General features: G+C 46.2%; 1 protein-coding gene across 1 annotated transcript in view; it reads right to left on the bottom strand.

Moving 5' to 3' along the window:
• LOC138525697 (glutamine amidotransferase-like class 1 domain-containing protein 3, mitochondrial) overlaps positions 1-23,649 on the bottom strand; it is a 341,329-nt gene that overhangs the window by 194,527 nt on the left and 123,153 nt on the right. Inside the window, exon 3 of the mRNA XM_069635791.1 lies at positions 14,701-14,814. Coding sequence (XP_069491892.1) covers positions 14,701-14,814 — 114 coding nt within the window. The remainder of the gene's footprint in view (positions 1-14,700; positions 14,815-23,649) is intronic.

Below are 23,649 nucleotides of genomic sequence, written 5' to 3'. Positions count from 1 at the left end.
GAGCTCCCGGCCCGGATGGCCTAACGAACTATACTATAAAACAACATCCCGAGATTTGGGCTGAGATATGCATTGCACTATTCGAAAGAATAAACAACCAAGGGAACTCTCCCAAATCATGGAAAACAGCGATTATTGTGCCGATTTTTAAAAAAGGGGACAGGTCAGATCCAAAAACTATCGACCGGTGGCTTTGCTAGATGTCCTGGGCAAAGTTTATGCCACCACCCTTCAACAAAAGTTGGTTCAATGGGCATCAGACACTGGTCACGTTGATGCCAGACAGGCAGGTATCGTCAAACAAGTTGGCTGCTCTTTAAATTTATTATTATTAAACTTGGCAAAAATGGAGGCCATAAAAACAAATACTGCAGTATACTTAGCGTTTATAGACTTCTCGAGCGCTTTTGACACTGTTGATCGTGTCCTTTTGTGGGCAAAACTGCGGCGGTGGGGCTGTCCGGGAGACCTTGTATCCGCGATCCAAGAACTACACATGGAAACATTAATCAAGATACGCTTGGATCAAGCTGGAACGTTGTCCATGGCAGTACTTACAGGGAACGGTGTAAAGCAAGGCTGCCCGCTTGCTGCAGCCATTTTCAGCTTGTTTATATCGGACATTGGCATCTCGATAGATGCGGTAAGTTCATTCCCACTGAAAATAAACGGATCACACATAAGCTGGCTTCTTTATGTAGATGATCTTGTTGTGATGGATTTAACGCCTATCGGCTTACAAAGAAAACTAGATGCCGTTCAGAGGTATGTAAGTGAGAATCGGCTGTTAATCAACTCAAACAAAAGTGAAATCCTAACATTTAAGAACTTGAAAGGAGGTTCCTCGAAAACGGCCAAAAAGTTCAGATGGACCCTGGGTGGAACTCCATTGAGGACCTCGCAAAGGGTGAAATACTTGGGAATGACATTAAGCTCCTGCATCAATGATGGTCCCTGGATAGCCGACACCAAGAGGAAGTGTGTTCAACTATCCAGACAAGCCGTTATTATGAAAAAGAAATTTGGGAAGTTCTCTCTCGAACCACTAAAGTTGTTTTATCAACAGAAGGTCATCCCAGTATTGATCTATGGGGCCGAAAATGCACTGGGCTGTACACAGGAACTCTGGTCCTCACTCGAGAATCAATTCTGGACGAAAGTTGTGGGACTTCCTAGAGGAACGAAGACTGCATGCATCAGATATGAACTTTCCCTCATTTCACTTCAGGCTAGAATCACTTGGAACCTGTTATCCTTGTTTCGAAAGACCAGAGCACAAGAAAACATTCTGCAGTTTGAAATCCTCCACAGTGCATCAGATAAAGGTCAGATTTTAGTGGCTATGTGGATGCAAAGATGCAAAAGCTTACTAACTGAATTCGACATCAAGATCCTCACACTACACGAAAACCCGAACGCTGCTAAAACAAAAATCTGGCGTATAGATTGGGAGCGAACCTGTGCCCAAAGAGCCGTAGTGAAACTGATGATAGACGCTCCAGCTGAAGCTCGTGCATTTAACAAGGCACAACGTTACATCAGCCTTTTCCCAGATCCCGAGGCACGTAGACGCTTCATGTTATTCCGCATTAACTTATTTAGAACTAAAGAGCGATTACAAATGTGGAAAGGCAACAAGAACATGAACCTTATGTGTAGATTTTGCACAAGGGAACCGGAATCATTGAAGCATCTGGTTCTCTTTTGCTCCAACCTCCGTAATGAAAGATCCTTACACCTGGACCCGTGGAGCGTCAACCATCCCTCCTTGGGTGCGGATGACTGGTGGGGGCCACATGTTCAATGGAATCGACTTCAAATTGTTAATTCCTCTGACTCACTTTTAAAAAATAATTGAAGAGCGACTAAGTCTGGTCGATGTTGATTGAGCAATGGCTAAAAGGAGGGTTGGGTAATCCGGTCGATGGAGGGAGAAGGAGGACGGGAGAAACATGTGGATCACTGAATAACGATGTTTGTTTTATGTTGTTTTGTTTTGTTAATGTGTATGTAAAAATTTTAAAGGTTTATATAAACCGTATAAAATAAACAAAAAAAAAGAATGGTGAAGTCCACTCAGAGTGTCGACTGTGATATTGCTTTTTCCCTCCAAGTGAACTTCCTGAAGCATCAGTTGATTATGAAATGCCCAATCCCAAATCTCTGCAGCTATATTGCAGAGTAGAAGGGACAATTACAGGCTTGGTTATTGAAGCAGAACATAGCAGTCGTGTTGGCACCCATTACCTGGACAGCCTTGCTCTGAAGCAGGGGCAAAAATGATGTCTTTGCCAGGAAGATTGCTTTTAGCTATAGATAATTGATGGATTGGAGCCTGTATTGGAGTGCCCAGTGGTTGCGAGTCTTCTGATTCAAACAAGGCCCCCACTCTGAAGTATGCATTGACAAATATCTGGTGAAGCAGCAGATGGAGAGTTTTCCACTACAGAAGACTGCTCGATTCAATGGTTGGAGAGAATGTACCAACATAGGAGGAAATCAAAATGTTTTTGACATGGGACTCCAAAGATTAATCCCAGTTGCAACCAGATGCCACTATAATGGCCACTTCTTCTGTTTGGCCAGAAGGAGGATGGGAATCCAAGAGCCCAACAGGCCTAAAAGTCTCTAGAACCACAAAGCTGAGTTGATAAAGACTTTGTCTAGGAAAGAATACATGAATATGTGTTCCTCTGTGATTGGGATGTCAGAAAAGCATGCTAGAGGGGTCCATTGCAAAAGAAGCTGAAGGTATCTCTGCGGTTTTATAAGCAATTCTGGAAAGAAATTTCAGGCGATGACAGTGGACCTGTTATTAAAGCCAGAGATTAATACTGAGAGCCCAAAGGCCCTGGGTTATACGTGTCCACCACTGGCAATAGTAAGAAAGTCTGACACTTACTAGAGATGAAGACCCCTTGATGGAAAGAGGAGCCATCATCCCCTTTTAAAAGTCAAACAAGTTTCTTGGATGTGACTGAAGGAAAGAGGCTGCAGATTTTGATTTCACTCACGATCACAGCTTCATTGTAATCTTGGTCCCTGACAATCTTTGAAGTCCTTAAAAGCACCGGAAGGCTGATACTCAATCTTCATTTGAGGACTGGAAACAGAACTGAGGGATTTTGCAGTCACCACCCTAGTTTTGCTTCTCTAAAATACTTCCCTCATTAAAGGAGCAAAAAGTGTCACCATCAAAAGGAAGGTCAGTAATTTTGTCCTGGATGTCTCAGTGCAAGCAGCACATGCCTAGCCAAGCATTTAATTGCTCCATCTGAATTTATATCTCTAAAGTAACTGTCTAAGCTGCCTACTTCCCTTCAAAAGCAAGAAGGCAAACTCCTCTACCATCACAGGGGGATGAAGTTCTGGAAACCTATTTAAATAATCCTCATTTTGTAAGAAGTAATATGACACAGCAGTGGTAGCATTAGGCAGACAGAGGGAAATCCTGGCATCATGAAGGTTTTCTTGCCCTGTGTGTCCCAAGCCTTAGCATCTTTAATGAGGATTGAAAATGACAGGAAAGCAGGGCCTTTTCCTCTCCTGAGCACTGCTAGAACACACTGTGGGCTGGACTGACGGGTAGTTAGAAATCACTAAATATATTCCGCCTAAGGGCACTTTTATTTAAGATCCAAGAAGTTGGAAAAGTGTGTCTAGGCCAATTTTGGTATCCAGGCCGGTCTGTGACTTTTTTGATTTTCAGGGGTCATGAAATGTGGAAACACAGGCCAGAGTGCCCAGCACATTTCAGTCTAAACCAGGTGGTGATCAAGGGAGACAAATATGCATTGCATATTCCCAGAAGGAAGATGCTGTGTCCTGTTCATCTGGCTGTGTAGTGTCTCAAGTTGGTGGAGACCTGCTTCTACGGGCACTAGGGAGAGGCATAGAGATTATACAATGTCTAACATACAGTGCTGACAAAGACCACTAACTGGCAGACCAGAGCTACCGGGGAATCTCCTTTATATTAAACAATCTGTAACTGGCATTTACGTTTACCAGGGTTTGAGAGTTGTGTATTAAATGGTGCCAGCAAGATCAAGCAGTTACGAAATATCAGAAAATATTAGGCAGATTATTTCCTGTGGAATCAATATGCTTGAAAAGATGCAGGACTCATAGGGTCTCAAAGCCCTATTTTGATGAAGGAGACGCTGAATACAGCTCTCCCGAGAGCAAGAACAAAGAGACAATGGAGTCCATGCTGGACTTGTTAAGACAAATAAATAAGTGACGAATAAGTCAGCAGGCTAGAAAGACATCTGCATGGAAGAAATACATTAGGGGTTTCTCTTGTGTGTTGGAGACAGTCAATTCTCCCAGTCTCGTAGCAATGCCTTCCTCTAAACCCAGCACGGACAGTGTGTTGGGTCCCTGCTAAGGTATGAAGAACTGGGCGTGCGTCTTGTGGACACCCCATTCTGTGGCCGTATGCCCTGAATACCTTTAAAAGATAAAGGATTGGGGGGGTGGCTTGAAGCGCCAGCGATGTGGATGCTACAATGAAAGCCTCTGTGTGAAGCCCAGACTTGATGGAGCTACTTCCGGCTCTGACACACCACAGATGCCGGTAAACCTCAGGTATTGCGTGTGAATGGCTGGGGAGCATGTACAGTGAACGGCGGCACTGGGGATCAGCTGGCGAGGCAGATAACTGCCTTACCCGCGACAGAGCCCAAATAAGATGGCAGCCGCCAGCTGGAATTTTCGAAATCCCTGCTGCCAGCTTCCCTCCTCGACCCTGGCATGCCCCCACGAGGGGAAAAACAAGCTCTGAAGTGATCGGCGACCAACAACCTTGCAAGGTGAGGCAACAGCAGGGGAACGCTGCGTTGCGCCGACAAGTACCGGAGGGCGGCAATAAAGGGAAGCCTAAAATTTGGAACACCGGAGGAGTCAACCGGCGGGGGCGCAAGATAGATGCTGGAGGGGACATTGTGAGAAGTGAGCAACCCCCCCCCCTCCCCTACCCATCGATCGGCAGCCAGCAGTTGATGGAGGGCTGGAGCGCTGGGGGATGGGCTGAGCAACAAGCTCCTCTCTGCTCAACTCCTGCATGTGTTGGAGGAGCGGTAGCAGAGATAAGGGAGAGCTCCGAATACAGAGAGATCTCAGCACCTGAAGCAGAGACACAACCAGCGGCCTGGTGTCAGTGAGCAGCCTGCCTATGCCCTAGCTTTGCACTAAGTGCAACAGAAAATCCCACCAAGAAATAATGGCTGAATGCCCTCTGTGTTACGGCCTTGGGTAGTGAGACCTGGAGCGCCGAGGGGAGCACATCTAAGCTAAGACTGCAGGGGGTGTGGAGGGGATCCCATCTGAAGAGCAGCAGTAGCCCGGCACTATCATGGCAGTGGGTGGCCACCCACTCCCCACCTCATAGCACCCACCTGACTGGATTTCTTAAAGGTTTGCCCAAGCGCCACCGAAACATCCCGCCCCACACCTCAACCAGCACAGAGGGAGCCATGTCAAAACAGGTGAAACCCCAAAAGAATACAGACATTGCAACACTGCTTCAGCCTATGGACAAAGGGAAGTAACTGGTGGCGACGAAAACCCAGCCCTCTTCCTCACTTCCAGCTAGAGGGCAACTAGCCACGAAACAAGACATACAATCCTTCATGTCTGAAATTCTGAAATCAATCTGGAATTCCGCAACTGCATGACTGAGATATCATGTGAGGTGGACCGCCTGGACCAACGCATGCTGGAAGCGGAGCAAAGGCTGGGTCAGGTGGAAAACCAAACAACGGACCAGGCAGTGATGGTGGCTGAATTGCAGCGCAAGATCAAAACTTTGGAGTGTAGCAGCGACGTCATGGAACACAAGCAAGAGGATATGAAAAACAGAGCCTGTAGAAACAACCTAAGGATTAGGTGGGTTCCCTCATCGATCTCGGACCAAGCCCTAAATGAATATATAGGGGGCCTGTACCAGACTCTCCTCCTGCATCTTGACAAATCAACGTTGCTCCTGGACCGCACTCACAGGCTGAGCCCCCAGAACATTCCGCCTAATGTGATCACGAGAGTGCACTTCTTCTTGGCCAAGCATGAAATTCTCACAGCTAACCAGACAGCTGCCCAGCTCAAATAATAAAGGACGCTGCCAGAGACTTAGCCCCTTTCATCTCGAAGCTTATCAACTCATCCTTCAAATCCAACACAGTGCCAGCCAACTTAAAAGAATCCTGGGTCCTCCCCCTTCTCAAAAAACAAACCCTCGATCCATCTATCCCGACTAACTATAGGCCTATCACCACGGTACCCTTCCTACTAAAAATTATCGACAGAGTAGCCTATCTCCAAATTCAAGAGTACCTAGAAGCTAATCATCTTCTAGGCTCGCGCCAATCGGGCTTCCGCCCCCTCCATGGCACGGAAACAGCCCTGCTAGATCTCAAAACCAAAATGGAGGAATTTAAGGATAATGGGAAAACAGCGCTGCTACTCTTACTGGACTTGTCAGCAGCTTTTGATCTGGTGGACCATGCAGTCTTATGCAACCACCTCAAGCTGGCTGCCAACTTCACAGGAGACGCTATAGCATGGGTCCAATCCTTTCTAGCCAACCGGACTATGAGAGTGTTCTCCTCTTCCACTTCTGCTGACCCTATCCAAATCACATGTGGAGTCCCACAGGGTTCCTGTGTCTCACCCACTATGTACAATATCTTCACCAAGCCATTGTTCGACAAGTTGGACAGACTGGGCGTCACCTACACTAATTACGCAGATGTCACCCAGATCCTCATACCCCTTTCGGGCAACTATGAAGTGGACTTGGCTCTGGTGAATAAAATTTACATCCTCATTCAAGCATGGATGGCCACACATGGCCTCTGCCTGAACGACGATAAAACTGAAATCCTGCTCCTCGGTTCAGACCTCAAATTATCCAAACTCACCCCGGACTATACCTCATTTAACATTGATAACAATACTATCAAGGTTATGCGCAAGGTCAAAACGTTGGGTTTTTACCTCGACTCAGCTCTCACCCTCAAAAAACAAGTGAACTCCCTTGCCTCCTCAACCACCTACACGTGTAAACTCATCTGTGCCGCCAGACCCTTCCTGTCCAGTGCCAGCTGCCTCACCTTGGCCAATGCCCTTGTCATGTCCAGACTGGACTATTGCAACGCCTTATACTCAGGTGCCAACAAGTCGGTCACTGACAAACTTAGAGCAGCTCTGAACATACCACGCAGAGAACATATCTCCAAACACCGGACAGAAGCCCATTGGCTAAAAATAAAGGACAGAATCCTACTTAAAACTATTTCCCTCACTTCTAAATGCCTCAACAATCAAGCACCCCCCTACCTAGCGGAAAGAATCAACTGGAGACCCTCCAACCGACTGACGAGATCTGCCAACACCTTCCTACTGGAAGTCCCCAGATTCAAACTTACCACAGCGGGCGGTGCTAGCTTCCCAGTTAGAGCTGCACAATCATGGAACACACTCCCATCCGACCTTAGATGCCCTTTACCTACACAAGATTCAGATCCTACGCTCTCAAATGGCTGCACAACAACGACATGCAACGACCCTCACCCTAGCGGAAACGGTACAACCTGTTAAAATGTTACTCTTATGCGCTTAACCCTGTTATTTTATATGCATTGTATCACCCACTGTAAGTGACCACTGTTTTGCTGTGTTAGCCTGTGTCAGGCATTGTAACTAAGTTTCGAGTCCTCTTGTACTGCTGCGCCCAGATGCCCACGGGCTCGGAGCGCATTACCAAATAAATAAACAAACAAACAAACAAACAAACAAACAAATATGTTGAGAGTTGACTTTCCAAGGGGTGTCGCTCCAAATCTTTCAGGACCTAGCTACAGCCACGGTACAGAGGAGGAGAATGCTCTGACCACTGACCACCTTCCTGCAGGATCAGAAGGTCAAATACTGCTGGCTGTTTCCCCCACTCTACAGTTTGTGCTAGATGATACAACCCCCACCATCAGCTCCCTGGAAGAGGTGAAGGGTATTCTACCAGACACCCTCCCGGACACGGGGGGAGGGAGGGATCCCCCATCCCCTCCAGCTCACTCACATCACCGAAAAGAGATGCTCCTTTGACTAAACGCAATGCCTGGGCAAAAGTAGCCAGAGGACGAAAAACCCAAGCTACCTCCACAACAAACCTGAAGGCCTCTTGGCTAGCCATCAGCAGAACTAACCTGGCGCACAACCACTGAGCCGGCGCTGAGAAGCAACAACGTCTATCTGGGCACCCAGATTCACATGTTCTATGCCTAAACGTGGGTAAGATCCCACACAGAATCCAATTCTACTGTTGTTTCATGTTTCATGGTTACCAGTTGGAGTTAAATGTTAAATAAAACTGTTGTGGAGGGGTACTGAGGCAGGAACAGGACTAGATGGCGGATAAAACCCATCTGGATCTCCCCTCTCCCACTGCGGAAGCAATCCCCTTGGCGACGCCTCCACACCATCAGAAATTGAACTTCATATCGCTCAATGTGAAGGGCCTAAACGCCCCAGCCAAAAGTAGATCCACACTTCAACGCCTCCAGGACCTCAACGGCCCTGTGATATTTCTGCAGGAGACCCATCTTCTTCCGTCTGACTTTGCCCACCTTCGGAAACAAACGTTTTCCATTTCAATATCTGGCCTCCACTGGGTCCAAAAAAGGCAGCACTGCAATTCTCTTGGCGAAGGGGGTGGCGTTCACAGAAATGGAAAAGCTCTACAGCTCGGAAGGCCGATACACAGGGATCAAAGGTATTTTATTTGGCAAACTATATACAGGGATCTCGGTCTACGCCCCCAAAGAAGGGAAAGAAGCCCTTCTACTGGAACTAGAATCAGAACTTCTCCCCTTTCACGAGGGTCAAGTCATCATTGGCGGAGACTTTAATGGGGTCCCAGACACCCAGATAGATAGAGCCCACCCACCCACACCAAAAGATTTCAAAACTGCTCTCGGTCTCCTTCACGTATTCAAAGACTTGGGGGTGGTTGACACGTGGAGAGTACTACATCAAGGAGAGAAAGACTTTACCTTCTTCTAGCATGTACAACCAACTTCATCCCAAATAGGCTTACTCCTGGCTTCCCCCCAACTCATGTCCTATATCGATGAAGTGCCCATAAAACCAAGGATATTGTCGGATCACATCCCAGTTCTCCTGACATCCCGAGTTTATGACTCGAAACCTCCCCCAAGAACGCAATGGAGCCTCTATGACCCGGTCCTGAATGACATGGCGCTCAGGGATGCAATCGCTAAAGCCATTCTATCCTACTTCCAGAAAAACCCCACAGAACTGACCTCGCCGGGAATCACATGGGATGCCATGGAGGCTGTGATTAGAGGAGAACTCATAGCCCATGCCTCTGCTTACCGAAAGCGTAGGCAGGGGACCAGAGCACGGTTAGAAAGGGAAATAATTGAAGCAGAAGGTAAACATAAAAAGGAGTGGTCTCCTAAAGCCCTAAAGCACACTGTTCCCTGTGGCCCGAAACAAACTAGAAGCCCACTATGCTGAAGAAACGGCCCACTCCCTACTCCAAACCAAACAAGGATACTATGCCAAAAATAATAAAGCTAATAAATTCCTGGTTAAAAAATTGGCAAAAGTTAAACAACGCAATGTCATAATTGGCCTGCGAGATTCGAGGGCTAAGGTCTAGTATACGGAAGAAGCCAAACTGCAACTAGCAGTCGCCCACCTGACACAAACCATGACAGCATCACCCGGGATCCGGCCGAACAGACATGATACATTGAGGACGCCACCCTCCCACACCTCACTAAGGGAGGCTGGGAAACTCTAGACTACCCGATCACTAACGAGGAAATAGACTCAGTCATTAAATCCCTGAAAACAAGAGCTCCAGGACCCGAGGGGTTCTCAATGAGATTTGACAAACTCTTTCGCCCTCAACTCCTGTCCCCGCTCACGGCCCTTTTCAATTGCTTCCGCCAATCTGGCTCAACAACCCCATCGATGCAGATCTCCTCAACGATCCACCTTCTGAAAGCAAAGATCCTAGAGATTGCACCTCATATAGGCCCATATCGCTGCTTAATATAGATGCCACATCTATTCAAAAGTTTTGGAAAACCGCCTATCCTTAGTTCTTCCTAAAATAATTGACTCAGACCAAACCGGCTTCATAAAAGGCAGAACCACAGGGGATAACATATGGCGGGCTCTGCACCTGGTTTAGGTGGCGCTCTCAGACCGCCGGAAAATGGCGCAGCTGGCTTTGGACACAACCAAAGCCTTTGACAAAGTGGACTGGTCCTTCCTAAATCTAACCCTTTAGGCCTCTCAGTTTGGCCCACTCTTTTGTAAAATAGTCCTAGCTAACTATAGCTCACCGAAAACTGCTTTACGGGTAAACCAGGGACAGACCATGCCCATTTCACTAACTTGTGGGACTAGGCAAGGATGCCCTCTGTCTCCCTTACTTTCCGCCCTGGTAACGGAACCCTTGGCCCAACAAATTTGTTGCAACTCTGCCATTGAAGAGGTCCGGGTGAGCCAGACGCACCATAAACTTTCCCTCTGCATACAACGTCCTGCTCACTTTAACAAGCATCAATCCCCCTCTCCAACAATCCCTTTAAAAACTAAATACATTTGGTAGGATTGCGGGGTTCAATATTAATTATTACAAATCATCGGCCCTGGGAGTGGGTTTAACCTCAGAGGAGCCAGAGACCCTCCAACCCTTATCTCCCATCCATTGGAACGAGAAATCCATAGATTACTTAGGGGCACACATCCCAGCCCTCCCAGGAAGGGTATATGCTGCAAACTTCCCCCCTCTCTTTAAAGAACTTGACACAGACCTGAAGAGGTGGACCTACCAAGAGATCTTGTTGATGGGAAGGATCACGGCTGGTAAAATTAACCTTCTCCCGAGGTCCTATATTTCTGTTCCACTCTCCCCGTACTGGTCCCACCACCCCAACTGCTTTGCCTACAACAAAAAACGCTACAGTTTATATGGAGGAGTAAGAAAGCAAGGATCCCTAAATAGGCAATGATGGGCAACGCTCGCTTGGGTGGACTGGGGGTCCCTAATCTGCACAAATAATACTTAGCAGCGAAACTGACACGCTTCCAGGCGTGGCTCTCTCCGACAGATCCCCTGAAATGGGTAGAGATTGAACAGTCAAGACTGCTGCTTCCCCTTTGCTCCCTCCCATACATCCCCCAACCCGCGCGAAAACACTGGCCTGGCATACTTTGCTCCACAAAATACACAGTTCGCATCTGGAACTGGGCCATAACATCCAGACCGGATTGGGTTTGCTTTCTCCGCTCTTCTACAACCCAGTCTTCATGGCAGGCATGTGCCATACAAACTTTAAAACTAGTTGAAGTGTGGGTTGCGAACCTTGGCAAACTATCTGCAAATGGCCAGCCACGCACCTTCGAGAACTGTAAGGGGATGTTTCAACTGACCGAGAGTGACCGATTCTCCTACGCCCAACTCCTCTGGTCTGTCAGAAGGCCATACGGGACCTCGACCCCATTGAACGCACTTTGCGGGAGGAACTAAACAGGGGAAATATCTCCAGGCTATACAAGTTACTCTTCCACATCCTGTGTGACGAATAAAGAATGTGCTCTTAAACTGCTTCTTCGGTGGTACTATACCCCAATGCGGCTTCACCAAATTCAGAATGCGTTGGACCCACAGTGCTGGCGAAACTGTGGTAACCAGGGCACTCATCTATATATGTGGTGGGACTGCCCCTCTGCTCAAGCCTTCTGGGAGGAAGTACTCACTGTAATTGAAGCCATCACCCAGGTTAGGTTCCTAGTGATTCCATCGACAGCCAAACCATCGACAACCATACCATTGACAAAAAACCATCGGAAAAAAACATTGTATGCATTTGAATTAAAAAAAAATAATTAAATGGGGAGTTTCCCCCACCCCCCTTTTTTAAAACATTAAAACACATTTTTACTAAACTAAACCGTTTAACATTTTAAAAAATGCATTCTATGGTTTTTTTAATGCATTTTTTTCAATGGTATGGTCTGTCGATGCTTTGGATTCGATGCAATGACCAGATATCCCCAGGTTAAACTTCTGAAAAAACCTTAAGTAATCCTAGTGTCTCCGGTATAGGGGGTATACTCAAGATTTGGGAAGACGGCTAAACTTATCACCCGTTAATATCCCTGTGGTGGATTAAGACATGGGACATACTAGTGGCGGAAAATGTCACAGCGGCTAAAGAAGGCCTTTGGCACTGCTTCGCAGATGTGTGCGCCCCTATCTTGCAATATGATCGGCACTTCCCTGCTTAAACACACAAACTTCGGCCCCCGAGCCTGTTCCTTCGGGACAACACTTGCAACGAGACCCTACCAATTAACTGCTACCAAACTGAGGGAAACTAGGGAGTAGGGGCAGCAATTTTTCAAGGGACAGGGAGGGAGAGTAAGGGGCTATTCCTATTTCTTGTACTTTTGATTGAATGTTTAACACCAAATATGTCACTCTTTACTGCTCATTCCTTGTCTGCAACTGAATAAAATAAAGTTGTTAAAAAAAAAAAAATGAAAGATTCTGGGAGCAAGAAGATCCCAGCAGGCAGACATTGGATGGACTCTTTGGGTCAGGCTGCTACCACTTTTCTGAAGTAGGGAAACTTGAACCCGCTGGAAACCAATCTGTGGCTCTTTGAAGAGGGTTTCTGAGTTGGGTCATTCAAGACAACTCAATATATCCTTGGCACCTTTGATGGCAATGATGTCCACAATCACTGGCCGTGGAATTGAGATTTTCTGGAGAATCCCTGCAAATTAGATTTCACTTTCTGTACTGAGGATTAGCTAGTTGGGCTGCTCTTGTTTCAACAGGAATGATTAGGCCCTAGAACAGGGTGTCTGCAACCTGTGTCTCTTCAGATGTTTTAGACGACTCCCAGCCCTTGCCCTAGAAACCTTGGGGGCAACATTGGCCATGGATATTCTCTAGGGTGTGAGGAACCCCTCTGATACTAAAGTGCAGTCTGGTGCTGTGGAGTAGCTAGTACAACTACACCTGTTCTAAACTATAAAGTATGTTCTCTTAAACCTTTGATGGATATGCAGGCTACATACACCCAGCATTTGCGTGAGGGAACGCTGAAAATTCCCTGCAATACCGCACTGTGCTTTTGTGCTGAGAAGTAGCTATTCATGTTCCTGTGTGCAACATATAGGTGCTGAGGCTCACATAGAGTATTATAGACCTCTCTCAGGAGACAGAGTTCTAGCCTTCTGCTTTCAATAAAGTGCTGATCTTTCTGTTCTGTTTTAAAGGTACTAACTTGTGTTTGTGTGCGAAGTAGCTACCCCTAATCTGGATGTATGAAGGCCCAGGAATGGGGAGGTCCTCCGTACCAAAACCAAAAGACACTGCATGTTTCAGCACAATGCATTTACGAACTTCTAGCACCACATCCAATTGAATACATTCACCTATGACTTGCAGCAAAAGAGGAATCGTTATCCGTGTCAACAAGACATTTTTCGAACACCAATTGGATTTTGAATAAATACTCTTCTAAGAGTGTCAAAAGTGTTCATAAACTACCATAGCTGAAAGAGTAATGGGAGTTGATTGCTATGAAAGACTTCATGGCCTTCCAACAGATAGTCGCTTTATTTATAGGGGTATGGTCTGCGCACCAAGGAACATGGTGTGGGGTGCTATCCTAAAACCTTTAAAGTGACGGGATAGATGAATGATTCTGAGCCTGCCTGGTAATGCAGGCATATGCCTATCAGGTTGGGAAGGAAGGAGAGCAGGACAGCAAATAAATTCTACTAATTAAAAGCAGTAGAGTTTGTATTTAAGATTGATGTTTGTATTTAAGATTGATGTTCCATAATAGCGATGCTGCCATAATACAAGAATGAAGGCACTTAAAATGGCATGTTCTACTTAAAATTGTCTTTTTTTTTCAATCCAATGATCAACGGTAAATTGAAGTCACTGTGTTGCGCCATGCTGGATTAGGGTTACTAGTCTTTGCATCAAATTCTTTGCATTGAGAATTAGATGCATCAAATCATTTCCATCGAAAAATGATTCATCGAATTCCCATACATTATGGCATACCCTGGATTAGTATCCCATAATGCTATTTAGATCTCCTACATTTTCCTAAAGAGTCTGAAGTCAAGCTGAAGTTTGAGAAAGAAGTACGGGAGAAGTGACTTGTATTCCATGAAGTGATCCAGGACTTCAGTGCTGAAGATGAGCACAATCTGGAGTCACCTGTATTATTTCTACCAGAAAAACAGCACAATGCCACATTCGTTTGTGTTCAATTCTTTTCTTGTTTGCTACTTTTTTGGGCTTATCGGAAGTATATGCAAAAAATATAAGCTTGCGTCTTTGATTAAAAAAATAGATTTTCCGGTAAATGAATTTACACTCAAGTACAGCAGTTCAAAATCAGTGATTGGAAATGACTCCCCACGCATTCCCTACAAATAAAATACATTTTAAAAAAGGTTCACCCCTGCTGGTGTTGCTACTATTGACAGTATTTGGGGTCTTCCCACCATCATGCATTCCTAAAAAAATAGTTATTTTATCCTAACAAAACTGAGAATGTTCTTCTCAAAGAACATGCCCAACCGGAACTTGGCCTCCCCAGGCTGCCCCTCTGATAAAGTGACATGTACCTGGACTCGGCCTCAGCTGGCTGTCCCTTGCTGTGATCAATCACGTGCATCTGTGGAATGTCTGGGGCGAAGATCTGGACATTGGCTCCCCCACGGCTCAGATGTACTAGGATTCTGTAAGAGATATATTAAGGTCACACTTGATATCATAATACCTTTAAAAACGCTTTCAACTTAGGACTCACATTGTAGACTTGGAATAGTTGATGATGCATTATTGATATAAACCAAAAATAGCTTGGTCAAGGAAAAAAATCCTGAAATATAAAAACTATTTTGGAAAGTCCATGTGTCAATGGAGTATGGCCAAGAAGGGTATGCCGTGCCATGAAGTTGAGCAGGATAATTAACAGACAGACAATAGTACAGGTAAATAATGCTTGGAACTTCAACTGACTCAGCCTAATTCGCACACTTAATGTGTCTTTAAACACCTGGCCATCCTTTTTTTCTACCAGAGCATGTATAAATAACAAAATAAGAATCCTCTGTCACAATAATAAATAAAGTGTAAGGTTTTAAATTAGACTTTAAACCCAATATAGATTTATGGGGATTTCCAGTTCTCATTCCGGAGACCTCCAATGATAACTCTTTTCAGAATTCTCAGTTAGTGTGGGGATTGAAGGGGTTAAGTGTCCCCACACTGCTTTTGCTGCACCTCATTCTGTTGTGTCGGTGGTTGACTTCTCTTCCTTCTGTCCTAGGGAAACCCCTTCATTCAGGCCTCTGGATTACAAGAGCATGCTCCTCTATGCCACAATCATGGTAATGCTGGTGGCTGCATATGATATAATAAGTCTTTTATAATGTGCTTGTACACAAGTGTCTCTAGGCGTGACAAGACAAGGGAGGGAATACAGAGGGAGGACAAGACAAACAATCTTACTACGCCTTGTGTCATTCAGATAGTGCAAGTGCGAAGCACAAAGTGCAGTGATAGGGGGTGAAAGTGGAAGTGGGAGGGAAGGGGGAAGTGCAATCAAGGCACAATTGTGCAGCCAGGGCAGAGCGGCAAGTGCAAGGAGGTAGGGGACTGTAAGGTTAGGTTCTGCCCCAAAGCTCCCAACAAGCAAGCAGCCAACCTGGCTTCTCGGCCAGCTTGGTTAGGTCGGTGTGATATGGGGCTGGCCCCAAACCTTCAGGCCACCTATTGGCTCTAAACCACCTCGCTATTTGGAGGTTGATTGGTCCACCTCTATCCCAGATCCGGGCTCCTGGCTATTGCCTCCATATCCCACACGTAGCTACCTCTTTGCCAAGTTACAGCGGTCTTATACTTAACCGAGGCCGTTCCTGCAATCCCTGTTCTCGCCTCTCTTGATCATCTTATCCTGTCCCTCCTCCACATGCTCGTACCTACAACCATCTCCAGTCTAGTACCAAGGGTTGACACCAAGCCTGCTTCTCTTCGTCCACTCCTCCAATCACCATCCTTTTTTTCTTTAGTCATCTTATCTATTCTCCACCTGCTTTGCCTTCACTTCCCTCCTGGATAGCCTTCTTCCCTTTGCCAGTTACTTCCTTCCACCAGATGTCAACTCCAACATCCACCTTTGACTCCCCCTTCTCCTCTTTCACTTCCACTCCCTTCTTATCACTTATTTTTTCCACCTCCCTCCAGCCAATTTGCTTATTCTCCATCGCCCTCTTCCTGCTGTTCTCATCCACCACCTCCTAAGTCTCCAAACCACACCTTCTGTTGTTCAACTTCATCACAGTACGGCTCTGCCTCTGTGTGCACTTGACTTAATTTGACCTTGCTTTATTTAATTATTTATTTTGATCCTGCATCAGTTGTTTTATTTTCCTTTTAGGCACCGGGTTATCACCAGGGCCGTGGCTTGTGACTGGGCACCTCCCACCTGCACTCACCCTATGCTGCAGTGACTTTATTTCTTGAAGTAAAATGTACTTTATTTTATTATTTTAAGTGTACCGCTGCATTGCTTCTTTCCTTGTATGCCAGTAGGATGGCTAAGGTTGCCTGGCCTACAAGTACTTCAATGCCCGTGCTCAGTGACTACTAGTCTTTAGTTTATTTCCTACTTATTGGTTAGGGTAAGACAATATTGCCATTTAACAAGTATGTAGGCAGACTGTGCAATGGTCATGCGCAGCAGAAGGGAACCGGTCGTGCTGTAGTTGCTCCAAAGTTAAGCCCATCTGGGCCAGACCAGAACACGGACGCGGTCGACGGCTGTGGAGGCATATGCAGACATAGCTATACACGTAAGGCTATATTAGAACTCTCTACTCCAGGGACTTCGCTCCCTCAACATTTTTAAATGATTAATTTGGCTACTGATAAGCACGTTCCTGGTAGGAACTGTTTAATGCTTTTTTTTATTAATGCCCGCTCATTGGTGGCTCATGCTGCATTCATCCATGAGTTCCTGGTGGAGCACTCACCAGATGCTGTCTGTATGACAGAAACTTGGCTTACAGATAGGGCTGCACCTGCTCTGTCACAGGCGCTCCCGAATGGCTACAGCATCATCCACCTAGATCAGATATCCCTCTACCCTGGTGGTAGAATAGCTATTATCTTTAAGGCTGCTCTGTGATTTCCTATGATTCCCCTAGTCCATAATCTAAAGATGGAAGCCCTTCTAGTTCATATCTCTGTCTCATTTTCTGATTATATATCGCCCTTCTGGAGTTGGTATTGTCCCTCCAATTAAAGTTTTCTAATCTGATGGTGCAGGGAGATTTTAACATTCGGGATAACTCCCCGCAGGTTGCAGTGTTGGCTCAGTTCTTTGAGTGATTGATGGACTTTGGTCTCCATTATACTCTACATGAGTCTACTCATGTGCAGGGTGGCATTCTAGATCTTATCTTTTCATCTGCTTCTAGCAACCGCGTCATCCCTGTGAAGCAGGTGCTGTAGTCTGACCACTGTTTTGCTCCATTCTCTGTGCTAGGTACAGTAGCATTAGCTAAACCCCCATTAGAAGCCACTCTGAGGCGCAGCAGGCGCTCAGTGGACCCCAATCTTATGCTGTCCGTGATTATCGATAGGTATGATATGATATTTTATTTGTATCGTGCTCATACACAAGTGTTTCAGAGCGCCACAAGGCAAGGGAGGGGAACAGCAGAGTAACAGAACAGCGATCTTACTAGGTCCAGTGACATTGAGAACGCGCAAGTGCATGGCAAGGGGAAAGGGGAAATGTGCATGGAAGGGGGGAGAGTGGAAAGTGTGGAGCAGTGGAGAACAGATAAATAATGATAAATAAAATTAATAGATAATGGAGGCAATAAACAGTGGTAGTGCAGCCAGCAAGTGCCAAGTGCTATGTTTACGGCAGCAGAACTGGGAACGTCTGATAAGTGCACAAAAAGAAGAAAATGCCGGGGTGGTGGGTTGGGACTGTATGGGTACAGATACAGTAACCAGTGCAAGGGGTGGCCAGGGGGAAGTGCAGGAGGGTGGCAGAGTGAGCAGGTACCTGGGTCCAGGGGAAAGAGGGCAGCCAGGTGCACAGTGCCAAGAGAGAGCAGATCAGCAGGGGAGAAGGGGAGTGAAGGCAGAAGCAAAGAGGAAGGTCTTGAGGTGCTTCCGGAACCGGAGATGGTTCTCTTTAGGTTTTAGAGTGGCAGGGAGGCTGTTCCAGAGGGAGGCCCCAGCCGAAGACAGAGATCTACCCCCAGCTTGTTTATTTGAGGGAGTTAGAGATAGAGGAACAAAGAGCTCGAGAGGGGAGGTATTTGTGGAGGGATAGCTGAAGGTATTTTGGACACAGGTCCCAGAAAACACAGGTCCCAGAAAGCCTTGTGGACAATACAGAGGGTGTTGCATGTAATCCTTGCATCCACTGGGAGCCAATGGAGAGATTTCAGAGCTGGAGAGATACGATCCCAGGCCTTGAGGCCAAGGACAAGTCTTGCAGTCCTGTTCTGGATTAGTTGCAGAGGGCGGAGAGTAGAGGCAGGTAGATTTAGAAAGAGGCTGTTACAATTGTCCAACCTAGAGAGAACCAGAGCTTGGGAGACAGTGAGCCTCTGGGGGAAGGGGAGGAAAGGAAGAGTACCTCTGAGGAGGTGCAGTAGGAAGTTTTACTTTTAGAGACCTCAGAGATGTGGGCGGAGAAGGACAGTGTGGAGTCAAGGATGACCCAGAGGTTCTTAGCCTCGCAGGTGGGGGTAGGAAGAGGGCCAAGGGAGGCCAGCCAGAGAGTGAGGGGAAAGGATGGCGAAGGTGTGCCGATGAGGAGGATCTCCGTCTTGCTGGCATTCAGACAGAGATCACTGACAGCACACCAATCCTGAATGGCAGTTAGGCAATCCGAGATGAGAGAGGGGGAGGAGGTGGCCGAGGGCAGCCTGAAAATGAGTTGAGTGTCGTCAGCGTAGCACTGGAAATTTGAGCAGAAAATGGCAATGCAGTGGGTGAGAGTTGCCAGGTATTGGTTGAAAAGCCAGGGTGAGAGGTCAGACCCCTGGGGAACACCACAGGTAGAGAGCAAGATAGATGAGAGGAAGGACCCAAGTTGGACCTGGGAGGCTCGATCAGAGAGGAAAGAGGTCAGCCAGGCCAGAGCCTGATCTGTGATACCCAGGTTATCACGGAGACAGTTGAGCAGAATGGTATGGTTGACCGTGTCGAAGGCAGAAGAGAGATAGAGTAGAATGAGGACAGAGGGAATGTTGGAGTCAAGGTTAGAGAGCAGATCTTCACGGATGTTCAGGAGAGCACGTTCCGTGCTTCTGGCCGCTCTGAAGCCAGACTGGTGGTCATGGAGACAGCCAACAGAATTGGAAAGAAGGTTAAACTGCAGCAACTCCTCGACAGTTGATCTATCCTTTCTCAAAATGACATAACTTTTTGTGTCTGACAAGGTTGCGCCACTTAAACATATTCAATCTCAGAGACGTTCCTCTGAACCCTGGTTCACAGACGAACTGAAGCCGCAAGCTTGGAACTCACCCAGCCAGGGCGCAAGTGGCACCACTCTTATGGAGAGGAGCGTCTATTGGCAGCTCACCCAAGATTACCATCTAGGCATTCAAACTGCTGAGTTTTTTCACATGTAAAGTAGAGCAGGCCCTGAATCAATACAAATAACTGCTCTCGGTGGTTAAGTCATTTTCTTCTGCCACTCTGCTCTCCACTCAAACTCTGTGCGACTCTCTTTCTGACTTTTTCATCACCAAAGTCGCTGACATTCGAAAGAATATCCACTTTAATAGTCAGAACTCTTCTCATCTACGGCGCAAGTAGCAAATGTTGCAGTTCACTCCAGGTCTCAGTTCTTCGAGTTCTCTACGGAGGAAGCCCTTAGCTGTGGTCAGCCAAATTAAGTCTGTGGCTCCATCTGACCCTGTTCCTTTGGTTAATCTTAAAGCCATTATGCCTGGCATGATCTGAAGGGTCACGGAGGAAGTTAATCTAGCCCGTCAGTCAGGTTCTATTCCCACTGAGCTCAAACAAGCAACATTTATCTCCTTTTATAAAACCGTCACAGGATGCTTCGGTTCTGTCTCATTTTCGTCCCATCTCTCTCCTTCCTTTTTTGTCCTTTCTCTCAGCTTCCTTTTTTCATGAAGTTGTTGGAATCTTTGGTATCCCCCTTCCGTCATCTTTTCTTGAAATGTCTGTGTTTTACAATTGGAGCCCTTTCAGTCTGGCTTCCACCCAGGGCAAGGGACAGAGAGTTTTCTGGTGTCTGTAGTTGATGACTTGGCCATGCTTGTTGACCAGGGTGGAGTGGGAGCCCTGATACTATTAGAGCCGTCTGATGCATTTGACACCGTTGACCACTCCATCCTGTTGGCCTGCTTGGCCTCGGCAGGCTTCTCTGTCCCAGTCCTGTCATGGTTTACCTCCTTTCTGGCTTATAGGGGCCAACTGCTCTCTCTTTCTCCTTTCTCTTTTTCACTTCAAGCACTTTCCTTTGGTGTTCCTCAGGGCTCCGCCTTGTCCCCCTACGCTTTTTAACATCCATGTCCAGCCACTGGTTCACCTCATCTGCTCCCACGGCTTCCGATGTTACTCCTATGCCGAGAACACCCAGATTCTGGTCCGGTTAGATCTCGACTAGGCTGAGGTGTCGTTGCGCTTGTGTGAGTGCTTGGCGGCGAGTGGATGAATGGGAACTGGCTTAAGATGAATAGGGACAAGACAGAGGTACTGGTGGTGGGACCCCCCACCCCATCCAGCACCATGGGTGTCTTCCTTCTTGCCTTCCACCCTGGGTGATCTTCCTATTCCAGCGACGGTGGTAAAACACCTAGGGGTTCCCATATCTTCCTCCCTTTCGATAGCCCCTCAAGTAAGTGCAGTGTGCAAAATGGGTCACTTTCTCCTTAAAGTGCTCCGGAAAGTGCTGCCATTTCTCCCGTCATCTGTAATCTCTGGTTGTTTCTTCATTAGTTACTAGTCGTATTGACTATTGTAACACTCTGTTCCTGGCTCAGTCTATTGTCCTGATACATCACCTAGAGCTGCTGCAAAACCTGGAGAATCAGGTGGCCACTGGCTCTCCCTATGGCACCCATATCAGTTCTGTTCTCCAGTCCCTTCACTGGCTCCCAGTACGACCAGTGGATTACATTTAAATCCTTCACCGGGCGTTCTACCGTCAGTGGGCGGACTAACTCCAAGAGAAATTCAGCTCCTATGTTCCTGGTCGGAAGCTCTGCTCCGGTAGTGCCCACCTAGTGACCATCCCGAAAACTCGGCTATCCTAAATTGGAAGCTGTGCGTTTACCCTTGCCGCTGGTAAACTGTGGAATGGTCTGCCGCTCGCTGTTTGGTGTGCTTAGAATCATCTTCTGTTAAGGCAGTTCCTGAAAACTCTGATGTTCTAGGCTGCAGTTGTGTTGCTTAGCTGTGATGTTCTTGCGCCAAGATGCCCCTAGGTGAACGTGCGCGCTATAGGTTCAAGTAACAACATAACATAACATCACCTTATCCTCAACTTCCACCCCACTCCTCTATCTCTTCTCTTAGCCACCTCTCTAGACCCTGCGCATTTGTGGTCTTCATCCTTAAAGAAACCTGTAAATAAAAACTGTCCTTATCCTGAAAGTATGCTTTTTTAGCTATAAATTGAAGTAGAACTAGGATAAACTCTTTTTGTGCTTTCATGTCTGCTCTCTCAAGAGCATCCTTTCGATGGCTTCAAGACCCAGGTTATGTGGTATCGACGTGTATAAACCTTTAACGTCCCCTGTCAATAGAATATTGTTAGGATCATATCTGGTTGTCTTAGCTGTTGTAGAACGTGGGTGGTGTCCCTCACATACGTGTGTTTTCTGAATAGAGGTTGTAGAAATAAATCCACATACTTCCCCAAAGGCTGTAACACACTGTTCATGCCAGCTACAATTGATCTGCCCATTGGTTTCATGGGGTCTTTGTGACTTTTGGGTATAGTGTAAAAATGTGGGATTCTTGGATGAGGGGTCATGAGGAACTTGTGCATATGATAGTAGATCCACCCAAGATCTTTAGTCCTAGTAAATATTTCTTCAAGATTACGCATGATAATGATTGTGGGATCCCCATTAAGTAGGGCATAGGTGTTGGTGTCTCCGTTGTCTCATGCATTCGATGTCATAGTCACATTTTCATAATTACTAGGACCCTCCCTTATCCGTGAGATGGATGGTGATTTCTTTGGCTCCATAAAGATTTCTATCAGAGTCATCTCATGTGGTTTGAGATTTCTGCATGTGGGACGTGTATAACTAATCCATTCTAGATCTTTAATTACTTGTTTGTGGAAAATCTCTACTGATGGTATTGATGTGGGCGGCATAAAGGAGCTTTTAGCTCTAAATTCCTTGAATTCTGGCTCATTGGTGTTCATAGAGGTTTGCCCACTGGCCTCAATTTCGTCAAGGAAGACCTTCAATTTCAATTACCTTATAAAGTGAAATTATTCTACTTTGCTGTCAAATAGGGTTGTCCCATAAGTAGGAACAAAACTGAGGCCTTTCTGTAAAGTTTCTCTCTCTGACGAAGTAAGTACTCTGTTCGAAATGTTAATTACTACATTTTCTTTTGTTGCCTCGTGACACGTCCCTCTTTTTGGTTGCTCTTGCCTCTTCTAGTTCTTTTCGTCTGGCCCCTAAAAAAAGGACAGTTGATACAATGGTCGTTGCTGCTGCCCCTTCGTTAGTTCCAGGTTGGGTGTTGTGCCTTGTCTGCTAATCGATTCCCGGGCTGGTTCAGAATCTGAACTGGAGGTGTTACTCGAATTGTCTCGTCGTGGTTTGCTCAAAGGCGGCCCATATTTCTCCATCAACGTGTAGACTTCCTCGTTGGGATAATCATACGCAACTCTCTTGAATTTTCTTACTTTTTTTTATTCCAAATCTTTTTTGTAGCTATCAAGTTTATGGTTAATCTCTGCTAGAATCTCTTTAAAGTCTTCTTTGCCCAATGTCTCCAGCAGTTCTTTCTCTATTTCTTCTATTTCTGTATTGAGTGTCATTAAGTTAGCTGACAATTCCTGAATGGTTTGGAGAATTAGGTCCAGTGAACACTTGTTCAGGATGGCCTCCCACTTACGCAAAAACTTCCTGTTTTCCTTGCATAAAGACGGTCGTAACTGGATCCTTAGTCCTCTTGGAATTCGTTGATTCTTATAATATCTGCCTAATGTGATCGCATGTAGCTTATGATTCATTTATTTACGTATTAAATACTCCAATTGTTTGAAGCGTTTTGCTGGATCAGAGTTTGTAGAATTAAATTTGCTGAATGTGGTGTCACTGATGAGGCCTAGGATGGTATCCACCTCTTCTGTAGTAAAACCTAGAGTTTCTGCATGCTTTGTAGTTAGAGTTTAGATATCTTCAAACTACATTTTGCAAGTGTTGATAACAATGTAAATTGTTGTGTGCCTCCACCTGGATGTGTCTCGAGGTTGAAGAAATTATGAAGAAAAGAGGCGGGAACTACTGAGTGACTTAAATGTTCTGCATAATGCT

This window comes from Ambystoma mexicanum, chromosome 7p (assembly GCF_040938575.1).
Source record: "Ambystoma mexicanum isolate Mex_15411 chromosome 7p, UKY_AmexF1_1, whole genome shotgun sequence".
Lineage (NCBI taxonomy): Eukaryota > Metazoa > Chordata > Amphibia > Caudata > Ambystomatidae > Ambystoma > Ambystoma mexicanum.
Note: the sequence above shows the minus strand (reverse complement) of the source record. Positions and strands in the feature narration are given on the sequence as shown.